The sequence below is a fragment of the Ceratina calcarata genome, unplaced genomic scaffold, assembly GCF_001652005.2.
Source record: "Ceratina calcarata isolate Rehan_Ccalc_2016 unplaced genomic scaffold, ASM165200v1 scaffold40.2, whole genome shotgun sequence".
NCBI lineage: Eukaryota > Metazoa > Arthropoda > Insecta > Hymenoptera > Apidae > Ceratina > Ceratina calcarata.
Genome location: NW_017163422.1, coordinates 296,426 through 312,576, shown reverse-complemented (window position 1 = coordinate 312,576; position 16,151 = coordinate 296,426). Strand labels below are relative to the sequence as shown.

The 16,151-nt window shown below is 40.0% G+C and overlaps 3 protein-coding genes across 5 annotated transcripts in view; 1 reads left to right on the top strand and 2 right to left on the bottom strand.

Annotated features, from left to right (window-relative positions):
- Window positions 1–7,627, top strand: part of Pde9 (phosphodiesterase 9) — a 112,299-nt gene extending 104,672 nt beyond the window's left edge. For all 3 annotated transcript variants that reach the window (XM_018027097.2, XM_018027095.2, XM_018027096.2), the window contains exon 12: window positions 105–7,627. In XM_018027097.2, coding sequence (XP_017882586.1) covers window positions 105–1,904 — 1,800 coding nt within the window. In that variant the 3' untranslated portion in view covers window positions 1,905–7,627. The remainder of the gene's footprint in view (window positions 1–104) is intronic.
- Window positions 7,628–7,707: 80 nt separating this feature from the next.
- Window positions 7,708–11,127, bottom strand: LOC108626420 (cytochrome P450 6k1). The gene is made up of 6 exons (XM_018027071.2): window positions 11,032–11,127; window positions 10,247–10,780; window positions 9,462–9,830; window positions 9,167–9,351; window positions 8,726–9,014; window positions 7,708–8,056 (listed from the first exon to the last, which is right to left on the bottom strand). Exons 2-6 carry the CDS (start codon window positions 10,767–10,769, stop codon window positions 7,878–7,880), a joined length of 1,545 nt encoding a protein of 514 aa, XP_017882560.1. The 5' UTR covers window positions 10,770–10,780; window positions 11,032–11,127; the 3' UTR covers window positions 7,708–7,877.
- Window positions 11,128–12,047: 920 nt separating this feature from the next.
- Window positions 12,048–14,828, bottom strand: LOC113464539 (putative cytochrome P450 6g2). Its single transcript, XM_026814814.1, is given in 6 exon segments — window positions 12,048–12,387; window positions 12,454–12,742; window positions 12,895–13,079; window positions 13,191–13,250; window positions 13,253–13,390; window positions 14,035–14,828. Coding segments are annotated over 6 exon segments (1,374 nt in total). The 5' UTR covers window positions 14,558–14,828; the 3' UTR covers window positions 12,048–12,208.
- Window positions 14,829–16,151: the final 1,323 nt, after the last annotated feature.

Here is a 16,151-nt window from a genome sequence, read left to right as displayed (position 1 = left end):
GAGAGATTTCGAAAATTTGCAACAGGAGAAACTCATTCAAATTAAATAAAAATTAGTTCAATGCGTTGGATAAATGAAGAGTGCAAAAATGAAATTTGTTTCAGAGCCTGATAGTACAACCGGTGAGGGAAGCGTTGGAGTATTATCGCAGACTGAACGAGGCAGCGAAAGACGAGCGACATCATCGCAAGAGTGTCGCGGATCTCGGCGAATCGACGCCTATGACGTCGGGCATTATTGGGACGTCGAGCGTCGTGAAATCCACCTCGTCGCACAGTATGCGCTCGAAACGTTCCACGGGAACGGTTCACTCGCGATCGCGATCCACCGAGGACGACATCACGGAGAATCTGACCGGTGAGGAGGCGGAGAACTTGGACAGCTCCGATCCGGAAACGGCGACCGAGGTGGAGGTCAGCGAGAAGACGCTGAAGTTCAAGATCTCAACGGAAGGGACGCTGACCGGATCGACGACAGGTAGGAAAAGCTACCCGGGTAGCCGGAAGGGTAGCCGGGAGAAATCGTCATTGGATTATCATAATCACGACCTGGCCAGGGCTGTCAGAGAGCACGAACGCGAGAGAAGACGCAGTAGAGGAGAGAACCTTGGCAGTAATCTGAGTTCGCCGGTTAGCGCGAGGTCCGCGGAGGGGACCAGGATCGTGGAGGAGCTGGAGAGCGACGAGACCGTTCTGTCGGGGGCGAAACCACCGAGCGAACGGAAGCTGATCGAAGGAAATGGTAACGTGGTGGTCGAGTCTCAGCAGAGGAACAACTTGAAAAAGACGAGCGGTCTGGTGGAGAACGAGCAGGAAGTCAGGTCTAGTCGCAAGGAGGTTCAAAGAGAGCCGGTCGGGCTCAGGTGCTGTTGCGAAGACAAGACCGGATCGAACAACCACAAATCAATCTTCTCAAGATTAAGGAACCTCACGGATCGACTGAGCATCAGTTTCGACTCGAAGGATCCGCCCACGCCGAAACCCACGAAGCACGTGACGAAAGCGTTGAACAAGAGCAACTCGGTGACCAATACGGCCACCACGGCCACCACTTCGTCCAGGCACAATAATTCGTTGGCGGTCTGCAAAAGGTGCAATCTCACGAAAGCTTGCATGAAAGAGAACAAAGCTATAGCGACGGTGGTAGAACTGTCCTCGGTGGACAAGCGAGCTATGACGCTGCCAAAGGTGAGAAAATCGACTGATTACAAGAACAAGAGTTGGAGGATGGTCTTCGCCAAGGAGAAAAGATCGTCCGCTTCGCTGGAAGCTCTTCCGGGCGTAATATCTGATAGTTCTCTGCCGAAATACCGACGGAATTCCTCGAATTCGGAGAGCAAGTCGCTTCTACTCAAGGGGACGAAGGATCAGAAGAGTTTGGACTTCGAGTTCGGTGAAATCGACATACGCACGAAGAATCAACAGCAACAGCCGAAGATCGTTATCAAGCCGGAGAGCGGATCCAGAGAAGGCGTACAGGAGGACTTAGGCAAAATAGAAATTCGAAGGAGCTCGGCGAGCATGGAGGACATCTCGAAGATGGCGAAACAGACCGAGAGCGTGATGTTGGGTTCGTTGGAGCCAAAGAAAGCGGACGAACGGACTTACGCGGGCAGCCTGGATTCGATGTTGTGCAAAGACGATGCCAAGACACGGAAGAAACCGACGTACTCCTCGCCGGCGACGTCCAAGAAATCCTCGCCAGGATTATTATGGCGGTTCAAGTCCGGCATGAGCATCGACAGTACCAGGAGCAACAGCAACAGCGATTCGCTGCATGATCAAAGTTCGCAATCGCCCAGCGGTTGGATTTCTTCCTTAACGGCTGGCTTTCGGCCAAAGAGACAGACGTCAGAAGCACCGTCGCATCCTCCGCGTTCACCTAGTCGAGAAGAGATCAAGTGATACGGCATACGGGTGGCCGAGGACTCTTCTGAGAAACAATTGTCGGGCCTGCACAAATGGCTGGCTGAGAACATCTTCTGCTGCAGCGGTTAAAAAGGAAAAGAAACACATACACGCGGTTTCGTTTCGTCCATCCTCGAGCCACCTTCTTCTCGCGCAATGCTCAAAGGAGATCGATGATCGTGTCGAAGCGAAGGGTACGAAGCCAAAGAAGGAAGGAAATCGAAACGGATCGACAGCGTTCTTCCTATATTAGTCCCGTACGCGGCTCGACTTAATTCGTTGATTAGTATCGTCGAATTACTTTCGCTGTTCGAGGACGGTCATTTAGTTAGACACTCGCCAGCCGTTCTCCGCGACGAAATCCCTGACTCTTCTGGATCGATCGAATCGTTTGCTACCTTCGAGGAGTCGATTGACCGATCGATGATCACGGAACCGATGACAATCCTTTGTCCGATAGAATCTGCATTCCGCCGACTAGACCAACGTCCGTCACAGATCGCGCAGAATGTGATGTTTTTCACGTGAAACTCGAGAGAACTTCGATTCAACGTTATTTATGTTCAGTGCCGGACTCGATCGTGCATCGTTGGTTTCACCTTCAGGAAGGCAAGTTTTCTGTTCGACGAAGAAACGAGAGAATATTGATTACTGTTCGGGAAACTGTCAAAGAGAAACGTGGGAAGAAAGATGGACGTTGGGGATGGTTAAGGAAGAAACCCAGATGGAAGTCTCTCGAACATTGTACGAGGATCGAAACACGATTAACAAAAATGAGAAAAAAAAGATGTGTCATAGAACGTGCGTTTCGTATGTCGATTAGCTGTTTCCAAATGTAGCAAGAGGATGTGTGAGTGTAATTAACGTTCGTATTGAAGCCAAACTGTCGAACAGCTGGCGAATACCAAATATATGTATATTGCTCCTAATTATCGATCTCCGTTCCGAAAACCGAGTGAATGAAAGATAGCGAGAGAGAATGCGATGGAGTGAAAGCGAGGGAGAGAAAGGTAGATGAAGAAAGAATTATACGCGAACGATGAAAATTCGAATATCGACGACAAGTGGTGAGGACGAAATTTAAATTTCGCAAGGATTTACTGACGTAGAAAGTGGATTAAGAATGAAAGAGGATAGAGAGAGAGAGAGAGAGAGAGAGAGAGAGAGAGAGGAAGAGCGGCCTGAAATATAAAATGGAACTGAAAGGCGCGATATATAGACTATTTTATTTATTGTCCAATTAAAAGAATAGCCTAATGAGTAATCATTAATGTTGTCCGTTATTATACATATATACATATATATATATAAACGAAAATATATATATAAATATATGCAAGCCAGTGTATACAAAAATGCGGAAGATGAAATATCTAGTTCCCATCGAGACGAGAGCATAACGTATACAAATATTATAAATACGTAAGGAGAGATGATCGTGTGACGAAGCTGATCTATTATGATGCACAAGGTAATTGCGCGTAGATAGAAAACGGATCTGGAAAATGGACATATCTTGTCTAATCAGAACTGAGGACCCATTAGAAATGGAAATGAATAAGATTTTCCTTCGTTATCGAAGAACGAAGTGGAAGGGGGAAAAGGGGAGAATTCTTTCTCTTCGTGTGTGTCGTAAACATCTCCAAGCATTTCGAAGCGAATACTCGCACAGATTTTGTTGATCTGTCAGAAATTTAGGTGAACGTTAAATAAACGTTGTTTCCTCGCTGCAAGGTGTCTTCCTTTGATTGAGAAACTGAATAGATAATCTGAACGCTGACGAGTTATTACAGACTAACATGTTCACGATCACCAAAGACGTACGTCATTTCTATTCTACATCGAACTGTTCGTTAGAAATCTATGATCGCTTTGTAGTTAGTGTCAATATCTGGTGAAACTTCCAGCATGGCCTAGTTAGAAATTGAAGGAGGAATTGTATTCTACGCTTTGTCTTTTGAATTGAAAATGAACTCAAGCCAACTTGATATTTGAAGCAGAAATCTTTTGAAGCGGCTGAAATGTTTTGTATTCAATAATTTCCTCGCTAAATTTTTAATGGATCGACAAAAACTTCCGTTACAATTTTCTATCCATCCATTTTCAAACGCGTTCAGAAATGGGATTTACAGGAAAAACGAAAAGCAAAGAAACAAGACAGAAGAGCTTAACAACTCTCGTGACGCACGCGTTTTCAGCCTTGACACAAAAATCAGTTCTCTGCATAAACGGCCTCTCGCTTTTTCATTTTTAGATGTTTATATTTTTATACTCCACCAGCAGTGTGTCTGTACGACTATAAAGAACCGCATGTATTGTTGAAGTCTAGTCTTTCGTTATCGTCTTCACCATCACTTCCCTGTGAAATTCGATGTGTTTGAGGGAGTTTCTATGGCGATTATAGAATAGAAGAAAAATTCTGCGTCCATGCGACCGGCCCTCTGCACTACGCGTAACGCTTGTTTCCATCATTCTCGCAAAAAGCCGCGAGGGGAGATTCGCTCAATACACTCTGTGTCCCTTTGATAAATTTTTAGTTTAAATCCCGTTGCATATTTTATTATGACGATGTTTTAATTCAATTTTATACGAATCACTCGACGAAGAAGTAACTCGGTTCTTGGATTTAGCGAACTGTAATTTAAACGATTTATTCGTGAATATCTCCCGATCAGAATTTGCGCTAGCATCCACAACTCAAACCTTCCTCGATCGATCATGAAATACTTCACCGTTAGAATCCTTCTGTATCGTCGGCAAAGCTGCCAAGTGAAATAGCTTGGTAGACGAAAGACAGGATCGACGAATGTCTCAATGTCAATATGTGTGTTGAACAAGCGGCTCGCTTTGAAAGTTTAAATGGCGCACGACGTGTATGTATGTTGTATACGCGCCATATACTGTAAAAATTATTAAACTTCCAGTGATACGAAAAAAGTATTTGACCTTACCTCGACGAGTAATATCAGCGAAGAGTGTCTCGTCTAATTCGTCCAAGAAACGATGCGATACAAAATCAAATGCTTTCTTCGTTCTGTCACTCGCTGTCTGTGCCTGACCTTTGTCAATATTTATTTGTTTCTTCCTAGACGGTAAATCGATTAGCCATCTGCTAACGAGCTGCTCGATTTCCCTTAGAAGCTCTCGGACCACCTCGTGTCGACAATCTAGTACCCAGCCGTCGCTATTAATTTTCCAAATTTCGAATCGTATCTCGATTAAACATAATTCATTTTTAGGAAGCAATTAATGTCACACAAATTTCTTTTAAAGTTGAACGAACTTTAAATTAATTTATCGTGTTAAAAAGAAAAAGTGTAAAGCAGTGTTGACTATTGCTTCATGTTTCACTTTTCAAAATATTAAGTATATAATTAAGATGACATTTTATGAGTAGATACCGTTAATCGTGGTACGATTCGAAAGGCAGAAGATCGGGAACAGGAGGAGGAACGAAACTCGATGGTCCAATCGTGTCATAGTAGGAAGTTACGATAAATTTTCAATCGTCAATTGATCGTCTAATTCGTGGCGAGGTAGCCCTCGTGTCCCAATTATTCTCGTCAATTACCGGTGCGTGATCGATCGCATGTTTTCTCCGGTCGTCGCTAAACAGAAATCGGAAACGAAAATTGGGGCGGCGTTCGACTTCGGGGTAGAATTGTCTGCTACCTCTGCGAACCTCGTTTTCGTCGCCCTACACCGCGAATGCGAAGCTAATTAGCGTGTAAGACGTAGAGGATTGATCGTCGCGCAGAACGAACATTTCGTCGACGACGTCGTCAATCGAGAAACCTGCTCGGATCGTCTCGTTTTCCGTTAAGAACCTTTATTGTGAAAGTTCGTGAGAGTCACGTGAATCCGATCGAATTTTCCAGAGAAGTACTGCATCTCCGGTTAGATTTTCTGAGAATAATGAAGAAAAAAAAAGACCAAAGTTCAAAACTGTCTATCTTTAATTTAAGTCTTACGATTAGTTGTATGGGACCAGATGAAAAATTTCAAAATTGTATTTATATTCATTGTAATCTTCCTTATCTAGTTTTACGATAAATATTAATCAATCTGAGATACATCAAACGTTTTTATCTAGTCAAATGTGATAAGAATACGATAAATTATCACAGCGTTTTTAATACAATTTTGGACACATTATTAAAGGTTTTATTTTAACGTTACAATAAAATCTATGTACATTTAATATTAAGTATTTTATTTAGAAAGATCGAAGTATTACAGAGATCTAAATGCAAATAGAATTAACATTTCTGTAATCCACTCCTCACCTGGTGCAAAACTGGTAATAACAGGTATACTTTCGAAAACACGTTGCATATTGATAGCGTGCGGCGCATCGAAATTGCTGCTTCCACGAAGGTTAAGAGGAAAATTCTTGTTTCTCGCTGACTATGCCGCGGAACGTTCACGTGACTCAAGAAAACGACTAAATCGAACGTTATCGTATTAACCAACGTGTAACCGAGACGTGGCACGATAAAGGTCAAACGGTGGGTGCAGCAACGCGGTGCAGAGAGGAACGAAAGGGTGGCTGCAATTATTATGACGAGGGAAACGAGAGATGCGCAGAGTAGTACGAACAAAACGACTTTAGATATATGTACAATGTATAACGTGTATTTACCTGGAGAGAAAGAAATTATGAAACGAAAGACGTGAAACAAAACGGCTTAGCTCGCGGGCGAGTTATTACATAAAAATGAAAAACATGATATTGTAAACGATGAATTGTATAGTTATTATGTGTGTAAGAGTATCGTCAAACGTAAATTCAAGCATGTTGCAGAGGCGCGCACCTCATCCCTTATGCATTGTCCGATTGCCCGGCTGAAGTTCAACTTCGTTCGAAATATTATTTAAAAACAAATGAATTAAGATCCATATCATTTTGACGGCATTAATACGATACAAATTAAGTTCTAAAATTGTTACGAAGGCCAACCGAACAACTTCGAAGCGGATAAAATTAAGCCATGTTTTAAATGATAAATGTCTCACGCCTCTCACCTTTGAACGCTGATCAATATCGAATCGAGATCAAGTTCCACTGTTAAACTCCGCCGCAGAAGTTTGTCATAAATTCTACCTGACGGAGAGCCGAGGATCCGTCGAATCGCTATAATCGAGCACGAGTTACGATTCGCCCCGCAGTCAACTTGCGGGGAACAGCGTGATCGGACAATGCTTGGGAACCAGGTGCCGGGATGCCAGCGCACGGTATCCGCCATTCCAATTTGATTCCAAGGTGTCGTACTAATATATTACAGAGACCTAATTGTAAGTAAGAGCGGCGGTCACAAACACCACGGGCCACGTGGCGGACGACCGGCCGTTTAGTCTCTTTTGTAAATGAGAATAAGTGAATGAAATAAATATATTATACGTGACCGTGTAAAGTCGGGAAACAAAGCTCTCTGATGGTGCTTCCTCTGTGTGTACCGTGTCTCTCTTTTCAGTGTAGCACAACAGAAATATCGGAACGACGGTCTTATTGTATGGCAGGGTTCGGCGCGGACGAAGGAAAGAATAGGTAATTGACAAGAGCGAATTAGCTCCGGAATAAATGTTTTATTATCTGTGATCGAATACTCATCGATCGTCAGTGAACTTATCAATAGAATCACGCGACTTGTTTGTCTATAACTTTATTTAAATGTCCGACTCTGTTGTATAGTAGGGTGGAATAAAATGAGATCAGTTCAGAGATTTTGTTATTATTCTATATTTATTTATTAATTATAACAGTTGGACTGTTTTTTATAACAGTACGAATTAAGTTTTCTTGAGCTTTCGAAACCCGCTGAAAAAAATATAATCACACATTTCGGACTGTTCAGACTTCCGGTTCTCTACAGAAGATAATGAATCGTATTAAAATAAGGTAAATATCGAAATATCACAAGTAAAATAAAATCAGTAGAATCCATGATTTATGATTCCATGGTTTATGATTTATCCGCCTGCGGTGGTCGTTTTTCGAACGTTCAGATACATTCCTCCCTTGGACGTCGTTGTGAGTCCTTTAGGATCCAGGACCATCGGGATGGGCGTTTTCTCGCAGACCGAGAATTCGTGGTCTTTCAGGAATTGAATGACCGCGAGCTTCGTTTGTATTAATCCCAACCGCATGCCTGAAAAATAGAATGAAAAAATAGTTAAAACACACGGAGGCTATACAATCGTTTACTTCTTGTCAATTATAATGCCAATTTAATTTGTGGAGACGCAACAAGTTACGAAATGTTTTATTTCTCAAATACTCCGGTCATTGAAAATTAGGTAACTAATGATAATATATCATAACAAGCACGGTCACGATGAGAAGAAATAAGAAACTGTATACTTTAAGTATCATGTTGTTGTGTGACAGTGCACTATTTTAATAAGCACTCTAGATTTAGTAAATATCGGTTTCTACTAAATATCTTCTTTGTGGAATGCAACGTCAATTGTTGCTTTCACAGTACTACGTGTCAAATGATATAAAAAATCTACACCGAACATAACAATCAGTCAAGGCTCTTTCGTGACTGTACAGTGATATTTAATTGCTTTTTTTATCAGTAGAATTGCGAAAACCATTGATTTATGGAGTTTTCGAAACGTTGTATCTCATATCTTATAACATGTGCACCATAATATGCTATCAAATTATCACTATTTCTTTTAAAATGGAAGTACAAGTATGAAGATTTAATTTACAATATAAGGAGAGTCAATAAGCAGCATCACGTGTATCAGAACACGTGTATGCATTTGTTACACAATGGAAACCATGATATTAAATGGTTCATACTAACCAATGCAGATGTGAGGACCTTCGCCGAAGGGAAAGTAGGTGAATGGGGGTCTGGACTTTTTTGCCTCATCACTGAACCTTAGGGGGTCGTACTTTTCTGGTTCCGGGAAATACTCCGGATCGTAGTGCATGCCGACCATGGAAATGTATATCGGTGTACCTTTCTCTATTACCAAGTCGGAATTGGGTACCTTGTAATCAGCTCCGGCGACTCTGTCTAAGAATCCTAGAGGCGGGTATTTGCGAAGGGTTTCAGATACTACCATGTCGAGATACGGTAACGTCGTAACCTGTGAGAAAGACAATATAAGAGCCACTGATAGAACTATATTGTTAATTAATGAAATAAATACTGTCACGTATATTTGGCCGCTTAAGAGCTTATAAAATTTGAAAAGCTATATCACAATGTTATAATGTTAAGAAATAGCAGTTTTCGTACCATTTCGTAAGTAATTTTGCCCTCAGTCTTCTCAAGGGCTTCATGAATCTCCTTTCTAAGAGTCTTCTGAATCTCGGGATTCAAAGCTAATTCGTACAGCGTGAAAGCTGTGGTAGTGGATGACGTTTCGAAACCAGCGCTGTAGAACACAGCCGCTTGCGCCAATAAATCGTCACCTTCGAATTCTGAAGTAAAAATTGTTCAAGATAAAAATATCGTTCGTTTGTTCTGCAAAGAGCACACTTAATATACGCACGTTAATATGGAAGTGGAGTGTTAATAAGAATATGCTTACTGAATCCGTCTATATCTTCGCCTTTGTGTTTTTCTTTGAGCTCTATCAACATATCGATGAGATCGTTTCTCTTATCCCCAGTCTGTGATCGGTGATTGATCACGTCCCAAAAGGTTCGTCGTAAGAAATCGGTCGTCTCTTTGCCGAAAACTGTCGGATGAATGTAGTCGACCCAGTGAGGGAAGAAGAATATTGTAATGAAGTTGAAGGCGCGACTCAAATTGTAGTCGAAAATCTTTCTGCCCGCCGCGCGAAATGCGTTGTTCGGATCAGCCAGCGAGTTCACTCGTAGACCGAACGCCGTAGAGCCGATCATGTCCGTGGTTACGTTCGCCGCGAGATCCTTAAATTCCAATATTTTTCCATTACCTAGAACAGATCGACACTCGTTGATCAACAGTTAATTAAAATGTAAATTATCGTCGGATTTATAATAAGGGTTTGAATAAAAGTTCTTTCTGCATCAAGCGTGCTGTCGTTTGGAAGAATAAACAAATCAAGAACGTGTCGCGAACTAATTTCTTCCTGTGGATTTTTTCTTGAATATAATTATATTCATTTCTGCACTCTATAGTGACATAATAAGCGATAATAGCTCCTACAATCATTAACTGCACGCCGTTCGCCGATGCAAAAAGTATAATAGTTCCATCAAGAAAATTAATTGTTATTTACGTTGATAATTATGCAAATTACGTAATCATAGATACATAGTCGTAGGATTCGCGACCAACGAAATATGTTTCACATAAGTTTTTCGTATTAATTAGGAGAGTCTCTCTTACCCTCCAAGTGTAATGATTCGAGGTGTTTCTCCAAATCATCGACGATCACCAGCATCAGGTCAAACATTTTCTTCAGCTTTCCCGAAGTGAAAAAAGGCGATAACTTCCCTCTGAGGAACTTCCATGCAGGATTCTTCATCATGAACACGTTCGAATAACCGAGTCGGTCATGTTTAGCATCTGGCGTTGCGTATCTGTTCGAAAACACGTTGAAGTCCTTGACCAGGACATTCTTCACCAACTCGGGATCCCGCACCAACAAATACGGTTTGTCGAAGATGTAGAATCCTGCATATGGAAGTCCTTTCGTCTGGTCGTACAACGATTTAACAAACTCCGCAGAACTTATCCTCAGGAGAAAGTTGTCGCCGAAGTTTCCCAAGAACGGAGTCGGCGTTATCTCAAACACGCCGCGTTTCTTCCAGTAATTGAATTTCCGGGTCACGTACATGTAAGCGGCCACTAGTAACGACGTGAAAACGATGATGACATCCAGAGGCCAGTACGCTGTTATGAGGGCCATTTTGGACTAATCTAGAAGAAACAGCTCTTGCTTAGAACAATAAGCACTGCAGACTGAACGAAGTATCGTTGTTTTCCAAGTAAATGTGTGATTTTAAGTGTTGACAAAACGATGATTAAGTTACGTCAAGATATAAAGGAGATTATGTCTGCTTGAAATAAAACAAAGATAGCATCACGTGAAAATAATTAATGTTTCAAAACACTCAATAGAATTAATAGGTTTTAAAAATTCTAATCAAATAATAATATTCTCTATTTACATTTATCAATAAGTACGAGGAGATCTATTCACTTATTGTCGGCACTAAGTCACATTCCGCGGAGAGTGTTTAGGCAACTCGCGAATAGCGTCCAAAAAGCAGCATTTATATCACGGACTACAATTATGCAACGTACATATACGTGACACTAACGAGTATCCTCTCTCTTCGAGAATCCACACTGTTGCTATCTTTGTTCATCATATCAAAACCACAGCGAACCGCGGACTGCAGAATAGTTGCAATTATTATGTGTGGTTCTTCTATGTGTTGGAGTTCGATAATGAATGGTACGATAAAGACAGTTCTAATTTTATACAAAGTGAAACAAATAGTCATCGTCGATTAACTCGTGTCGGTTATGTATGCAGTTATCATTTTAATTAGATACGCTCCAAGAATTTCAATTTTCCTTAATAACTCGTGACCTATGCTTATTCTAATTATGAAAATTTGTTACCAAAATGAACAAATGCTCGTTTTCTGATAATTTAACAACTTCTTATTAACCTGTCTTTAATTACTCAGTATATCGTTGCCAGAAGATTCTGAATGTTTCAATAACTACGTGATCGATGAACAGAAAATTGTACTGATGAACCGTGAATTAAATGAAGTGCTAACTTGTTAATAAATCTGTTCATCCTTTATTTTCATTCGACATTTCGTAGTTAATTTTGCTCCATCATTTTTTTAAGTAGAGTTTCTTCAGGTCACGGAATTCGCTACCGCGTCGCTCTCACGCGAATATTCCGATAACAGACGTCGATAAACGCCTCGGGTCGTGCAAATCCGCAGAATAAGAAGCCGCTAATGTATGCATATTTTATGCGAACTTGACTTTGTAAACAGTGCTGCCAGGAAAAATACTCTTGACTGGTACGACGCAGATCGTCTGCGTATAATGAGTAAAAAGAGAGATCTTAATTTAAACGTATCCTCCAACAAGTCACATTCAAATATTCATAATTAGTCTTAAATGGATCACTGGAAGCAGGCAATCGAAAAACATTTAACAAACTTTCGAATAATTTATTTGACATTCGTCTCGTGTCTCTGTTCGTTCGATTCCAACATATTCAACCGAAAGAACGGGCAAGGATGGGAGATGATTGGTATACAAATTAAATATCGAAATATCACAAGTAAAATAAAATCAGTAGAATGCGTCTATGATTTATCCGCCTACGGTGGTCGTTGTTCGAACGTTCAGGTATATTCCTTCCTTGGACGTCGTCGTGAATCCTTTAGGATCCAGGATCATCGGGATGGGCGTTTTTTCACAGACAGAGAATTCGTGATTTTTCAGGAATTGAATGATTGCTAGCTTCGATTGTATTAATCCCAACCGCATGCCTGAAAAACAGAATGAAGAAATAGTCAAGAACAAGCAATGTATATAATCGTTTAGTTGATACTAACCAATGCAGATGCGAGGTCCTTCGCCGAAGGGAAAATAGGTGAATGGGGTTTTGGACCTTTTCGCCTCATCACTGAACCTTAGGGGGTCGTACTTCTCTGGTTCTGGGAAATACTCCGGATCGTAGTGCATACCGAGCATGGACATGTATATCGGTGTACCTTTCTCTATTACCAAGTCGGAATTGGGTACCTTGTAATCAGCTCCAGCGACTCTGTCTAAGAATCCTAGAGGCGGGTATTTGCGAAGGGTTTCAGATACTACCATGTCGAGATACGGTAACGTCGTAACCTGTGAGAAAGACAATATAAGAGCCACTGATAGAACTATATTGTTAATTAATGAAATAAATACTGTCACGTATATTTGGCCGTTTAAAAGATTATAAAATTTGGAAAGCTGTATCACACTGTTATAATGTTAAGAAATAGCAGTTTTCGTACCATTTCGTAAGTAATTTTGCCCTCAGTCTTCTCAAGGGCTTCATGAATCTTCTCTCTAAGAGTCTTCTGAATCTCGGGATTCAAAGCTAATTCATACAGTGTGAAAGCCGTGGTAGTGGATGACGTTTCGAAACCACCAGTGAAAAACACAGCGGCTTGCGCCAATAAATCGTCACCTTCGAATTCTGAAGTAAAAATTTTTCAAGATAAGAAAATCGCTCGTTTCCTCTGCAAAGAGCACACTTAACATGCGCACGTTATTACGGAAGTGAAATGATCAATAAGAAAATACTTACTGAATCCGTCTACTTCTTCGCCCTTGTGTTTCTTCCTGAGCTCTATTAACAAATCGATGAGAAAATCTTTCTGCCCGCCGAACGAAACGCGTTGTTCGGATCGGCCAGCGAGTTCACTCGCAAACCGAACGCCGTAGAGCTGATCATATCCGTGGTTACGTTCGCCGCGAGATCTTTCAATTCCAATATTTTCCCATTGCCTAGAAGAGATGGACCCTCGTTGGTTAAAAATTCTTTATAGATATCAATTATTCTATTAATACGGATTTCTATACGAATTAATTAATACATCAAATTGAAAACGTAGAGTACATGAATCAACAAATTGAGGACGTGTCGAAAACTAATTCTGCTGACATAAGATGTGATAAGATAATGGTTACTATGATCATTTATTGCACGCCGTTCTCCGGTACCAAAAATATATAATAGTTCCATTGAAGACAATTAATAGTTATTTACGTTGATAATTATAATTATGCAAATTAAATTTATACAGGATCAGTTGTCCTATATACATTTGTCTCTTCCTTCAATTAAGAGATCAATTTCTTCGAACACGTATATTTTCCGAAGTTACGTAACAATGTTAATGTTTTTAAGTTACGAAAACAAAAAACTTGATATATGGAATACAAATAACAACGCTTGTTTGAGCAATTGCATAACGTCGCTCGGTGCTTAATAGTTATGACAGATAGATAAGAAAATGTTTTCAACATAGTGTTCAGTATATCTGACAGATTCGTCGTGATGCACATCAATCAGTTTTTCCTAAGACTTCGCGACCAACGAAATATGTTTCACATAAGTTTTTCGTATTAATTACGAGAGTCTCTCTTACCCTCCAAGTGTAATGATTCGAGGTGCTTCTCCAAATCGTCGACGATCACCAGCATCAGTTCAAACATTTTCTTTAGCTTTCCCGAAGTGAAAAAGGGCGATTCCTTCTCTCTGACGTACTTCCAAGCAGGATTCTTCAGCATGAACACGTTCGCATAACCGAGTCGGTCACGCTTAGCATCCGACATTACGTGTCTGTTCGAAAACACGTTGAAATCTTTGACCAGGATATGCTTCAGCAATTCAGGATCCCGTACCAACAAATACGGTTTGTCGAATATGTAGAATCCTGCGTATGGAAGTCCTTTCGTCTGGTCGTACAACGATTTAACAAACTCCGCAGAACTGATCCTCATGAAAAAGCTGTCGCCGAAGTTTCCCAAGAACGGAGTCGGCGTTATATCAAACACACCGCGTTTCTTCCAGTAATTGAATTTCCGGGTCACGTACATGTAAGCGGCCACCAGTAACGACGTGAAAACGATGATGGCATCCAGGGGCCAGTGTGCTGTTATCAAGGCCATTTTAAACTAATCCACAAAAAAGCTTTTGCTTAGAACAGAAAGCACTGCAGATGTTTTCCAAGTAATTGTGTGATTTTAAGTGCTGACAAAACGATGATTAAGTTACGTCAAGATTTAACAAAAAATTATATCTGTTTGAGATAACACAAAGATTATTATTACATTTATCAAGAAGTAACAGGAAATCTATTTACGTATTGTCGATATCTAATTACTAAGTCATTAATCGCGGAGAGTGTTCAGGCAACTCGTGGACAGCGATCAAAAAGCTGCCTTTATATGACAGATTACAATTGTGTATATGTACATATACGTAGAACCAAGGATAACCGAAGAGTATCCCCTCTCTTCGAGAATCTATAATGTTATTATCATCATATCGTTTACTATTTTTAAAATTATCTCTCTTGTGTCGGTCGTGGAGATGGTCGAAACAATCATATATTTCAACAATTATATCTTTAATTAATTGTTTCAAACTGTAATGCCTTCTGACAAGATTCTGTCAATAATTATATAACGAAGACTGTGCGTGTATGCATTACTAAAAATAAGATGAAGAACTTAAGAAAGTTTGGGAAGTTCAAAATGACTCATTAACACTTTTTGTCTATCTTATCTAATACGCCGATTAGATTAGATAATGCAATTGAGCATTTATTTACATTACAGAGAATGATTTACTGTACAAACAGTAAATGGCACGAGATATACATCACCGTTGATCGAAAACAAGAACTATGCTTTATCTAGACGTAAACAGTCGAATTTGCATTTCACTAATCATGAGTCGTAATAAAAATTATTCGAAACTTAAAATCACTCTTAATTATGCTTAATGTGCTTAATCATACATTTGCATAACTTTGACGCTCGCGTTCATTTCTATCAATAGTGTGAATAAAAAAATAGATATACGTAAGTTCATATCTTTTGCTTCATTTCTATAATTTTGGTATTTCAATAAAATATACGAGTGTCATCGACACAATGTTTTCAATTACAGAATTGTAATTTCCTATAATTACTGTGATGTATTTAGATCACATAATAAATTGTGAAAAACGAGCATCTGTTCATCCGATTGTATTTTCCATAATTAAAATAAGTCTAGATCAAGACTTATTGAGGAGAACTAAGAATTTGTGTAGTGTATCTAATTAAAATGATAGCTATACAACATAACCGATACAAGTTTGATCGACGATGACTACTTGTTTCACTTTATCTAAAATTAGAACTGTCTTTATCATACCATCCATTATTGAAGCCCGATACGTAGAAGTACTACACTAGTTTTGCAGACCTCTGTGGTTTTCTAATAATATATTGAATTTGTCATATGTGAAATCAATTTTCTACAAATGAATGAACACCTCTTCAATATAAAATTGAGCTACTGAAGCGCAATCAATTCCTAATTATTGCTCATTTAAATATTCATATATTAGTCTTGATTGAATCAATGGAACCAGGCAATCGGAAAATATTTAATATACTTTCGAATAATTTATTTGACATTCGCCTCGTGTCCCTGTTCGTTCGATTCCAACATATTTAACCGAACGAACGGGCAAATAAAATAAAATCAGTA